Source organism: Histoplasma capsulatum, genomic scaffold (genome assembly GCF_000149585.1).
Source record: "Histoplasma capsulatum NAm1 scaffold_8 genomic scaffold, whole genome shotgun sequence".
NCBI lineage: Eukaryota > Fungi > Ascomycota > Eurotiomycetes > Onygenales > Ajellomycetaceae > Histoplasma > Histoplasma mississippiense.
In genome coordinates this window covers 1,624,741-1,628,120 of record NW_001813975.1, presented here as the reverse complement: position 1 = coordinate 1,628,120, position 3,380 = coordinate 1,624,741, and the positions used below count along the sequence as shown (strand labels likewise).

Genomic DNA, 3,380 nt, shown 5'->3' with positions numbered 1-3,380 from the left:
TTTCGGTCTAGGGGCTTATATTAGGGTAGACCCGTCACAGCGCCGCCCGAGTGTGGAGGAAAAGGTAGTTTTATCTACGTTTCGGATGTCCATCATCACTCTGTGTATGCCCCATTATTTCTCGCCAGTGCCCGGCTTAAATTGGGGCCCAGGGGGGGGGGGGGGAGGAATGCAAAGCCAAAAGCAAAAAAGGAGCCGAGAAACAAATAGGGAATCATGCCTAATGGGGAACTGGGGCAACACCATCTGATATTGTATGTAACCAGTGGTGGTGGAGGTTCCCCTTTTCTCCTGGTCAGAAGAAAGGAGCAAGAAGCCAGTTCTCTCAATGTAGCCAGTAGACCATCCGCTTTTTAAAGCGCCTGCGATACGAGTAGTTGAGCAAATGTAGGACACACCCCCACGCGACACATGAAATATCTCGCTCATTTCATCCCAGTTGTATGTAGTCCATGCTTTGCTTGTTTCGCCTACGCCTCTGCGGGGATCGATGATTGAAGCAAAAAGCTGGCTGAGACCCACTCAAGATAAAAGAAGTCGGGAGAGGAATTTGCTGAGAATCATGATTACCAAGTGAAATTCCTACGTAAATGATTTAGATACAATCAATATGTATGTATGTATGTATGTATGTATGTTCATGTCCACGCACTGCACATGAACATGCATATGCAAAATGGTGTTTCGAAATTATCACCGTCACGAAGAGCGTTTGCTGTGTTCATATCTCCACTGGTTGGAGATGATAAAAACCATGCTCAGGAGTGCCATGTTTGTCCATTGCATGGAACATATATCCGTGGGAATGGTGCTTTTGGAAAAGTACAGAGTAGTCCATTGCCAATTCCTTTGTCAGGGAGAAGATAACTCAGTTTGCAAATACGAAAGAATCCTCCACTTAAACCCCAGAAGAAAAAACTAAAGCCAAAGAGAGAGGGGAAAGCAATAGATACTTCGGAAGAATTAAGGGATTATTCCACGCTGCTCACCAGCAACAACCTGAAGCAATCGAACACAACGTCCAATCAGAAGCGGGAACACTGTTCTTGAATGGATGGTGAAAGGGGCCCAGAACATGTCCGCATCGCCCGCCGCACCCAGCAGGCGGCGCTGCCAGGCGCGCGCGAGAGCTGAAGCGGCAAATCAAGCCAACTCGTCATTTTGGATGTAGTTGTGTGAGGAAGAGAAGAGAAGAGAAAAGGATAAAAGAGAAAGGAGAAGGTGACGAGGAGAAAAGCGGCGGGCGGTGAGAAAAAACACGTGACGTGAATCGCGGATAAACTATGTTCCTCGGGCCAGCCTATCTGCGGCATTACATAATCAAGCCTATCGGACTAATCACTCCGCCATCAGCCTCGGGAAGACGCAACGTCTGCAGCGCTTATCCCATTCATTGTTGTTTTCTCATTGCATTGTGCTCGTGCGCCTGGTTGAGCAGCTGCCCACTTTCTTCAATTGCGGCATTTGGTCGGTCCCGGCAACAATGTCGCTCAATATTTGCTCCAGACGGGCCAGCATCCGACTTCTTCTCTTGCGGGGGAGCTCCAGAACTCGTCTCGGCCGTGCGAATCATCCCGACGGATTGCTGCCAATCCTTTGCCGTGGCATCTCCTCTGCTCACTCTGATGGACATCAAAAGGTTTTATCGCCTTCTTTTTTTCTTTGGGGAATGGCCGTGTTATCGCCAATTGCCGCTTTTCTCGTCAAGAACATTGTGCTTATGCTCGTGGTCGCATATCTAGATCCTATCCGAGAACCTTAAAGAGGCCGACCCTGCCGTTTACAAAATTATCCAGCAAGTATGAATCTCTTTAACTCCAATCTCGTACAGCCCTTTCCGCTTACCCATATCTTCCATAGGAGAAAAGCCGCCAAAAACATTTTATCAATTTGATCCCATCCGAGAACTTCACGTCCCAGGCGGTTCTCGATGCCTTGGGAAGTGTCATGCAGAGTACGCCCTTCAATCCCTTTTCATGTTATATTACTAATAACCTAACTTGGCCTTCGCAGATAAATATTCAGAAGGCTACCCTGGAGCACGGTATTATGGTGGTAACCAGTTCATTGACCAGGCGGAGAGACTTTGTCAGCAGCGGGCTCTCAAGGCGTTCGGTCTCAAGGAAGAGGAATGGGGGGTCAACGTGCAACGTGAGTGTGCTTTCCACTCCCTTCAACTCCCCGCCACAAACAGTAATCTAACGCGCTGGATATAGCACTCTCTGGTTCTCCGGCGAACCTCTACGCATATTCCGCACTCCTTAATACCCATGACCGTATCATGGGCTTGGATCTTCCCCACGGCGGCCATCTTTCCCACGGATATCAAACCCCAACGAAGAAAATTTCCGCTGTGTCTAAATATTTCGAGACACTCCCATATAGGTTAGATGAATCAACCGGCCTCATCGACTATGACAAACTAGCAGACTTGGCCCAGCTCTATCGACCAAAGCTCATCATTGCCGGCACATCCGCATATAGCAGACTCATCGATTACCCGCGCATGCGCAAAATTGCTGATAGCGTCGGTGCTTACTTACTCTGTGATATGGCCCATATTTCCGGATTAGTTGCTGCTGGCGTTATACCCTCGCCATTTGTACACTCGGACGTCGTTACAACTACAACCCATAAATCCCTCCGAGGACCCCGTGGCGCCATGATTTTCTTCCGCAAGGGAGTCCGCCACACCGACGCCAAGGGCAACCCAGTGATGTATGACCTCGAGAACCCCATCAATGCGTCCGTTTTCCCCGGTCACCAGGGCGGGCCCCACAACCACACCATCAGCGCGCTCGCCGTAGCCCTGCAGCAGGCGACCACCCCAGAATTCAAAACATACCAAGAAACCGTTCTTGAGAACGCCAAAGCACTGGCGGACCGGCTTGGCAAGCCCACCAACAGTGGCGGGCTGGGCTACAACATCGTTTCCGGCGGCACAGACAACCATCTTGTGCTCGTCGATCTGAAGAACCGCGGCGTGGACGGGGCGCGTGTGGAGCGGGTGCTTGAACTGTGCGGCGTGGCGAGCAACAAAAACACCGTGCCCGGTGATAAGTCTGCGATGAAACCCGGCGGCCTACGAATCGGGACACCGGCGATGACATCGCGTGGCTTCGGGCCAGAGGACTTTGTGCGAGTTGCGGACATCGTCGACCGTGCGGTGACGATTACGCAGAAACTGGATAAGACCGCCAAAGCGGATGCGGAGGCAAAGAAGAAGAAGAACCCTGGCAGCGTGAAAGCGTTCCTGGAGTATCTGGGCGAAGGACAGGCGATCCCTGAGATCACGACATTGAGACAGGAGGTTGAGGATTGGGTAGGGACATTCAGTACGCTTGGGCGGATGAAGAGAGCTAATGTGAGTGCCCATGAAT

General features: G+C 50.9%; 1 protein-coding gene across 1 annotated transcript; it reads left to right on the top strand.

Moving 5' to 3' along the window:
• Window positions 1–1,483: 1,483 nt before the first annotated feature.
• HCAG_07418 (serine hydroxymethyltransferase) lies at window positions 1,484–3,378 on the top strand (the record flags this gene model as incomplete). The annotated part of the gene is made up of 6 exons (XM_001537946.1): window positions 1,484–1,639; window positions 1,743–1,799; window positions 1,861–1,954; window positions 2,014–2,151; window positions 2,217–3,322; window positions 3,370–3,378. 6 exons carry the CDS (start codon window positions 1,484–1,486, stop codon window positions 3,376–3,378), a joined length of 1,560 nt encoding a protein of 519 aa, XP_001537996.1.
• Window positions 3,379–3,380: the final 2 nt, after the last annotated feature.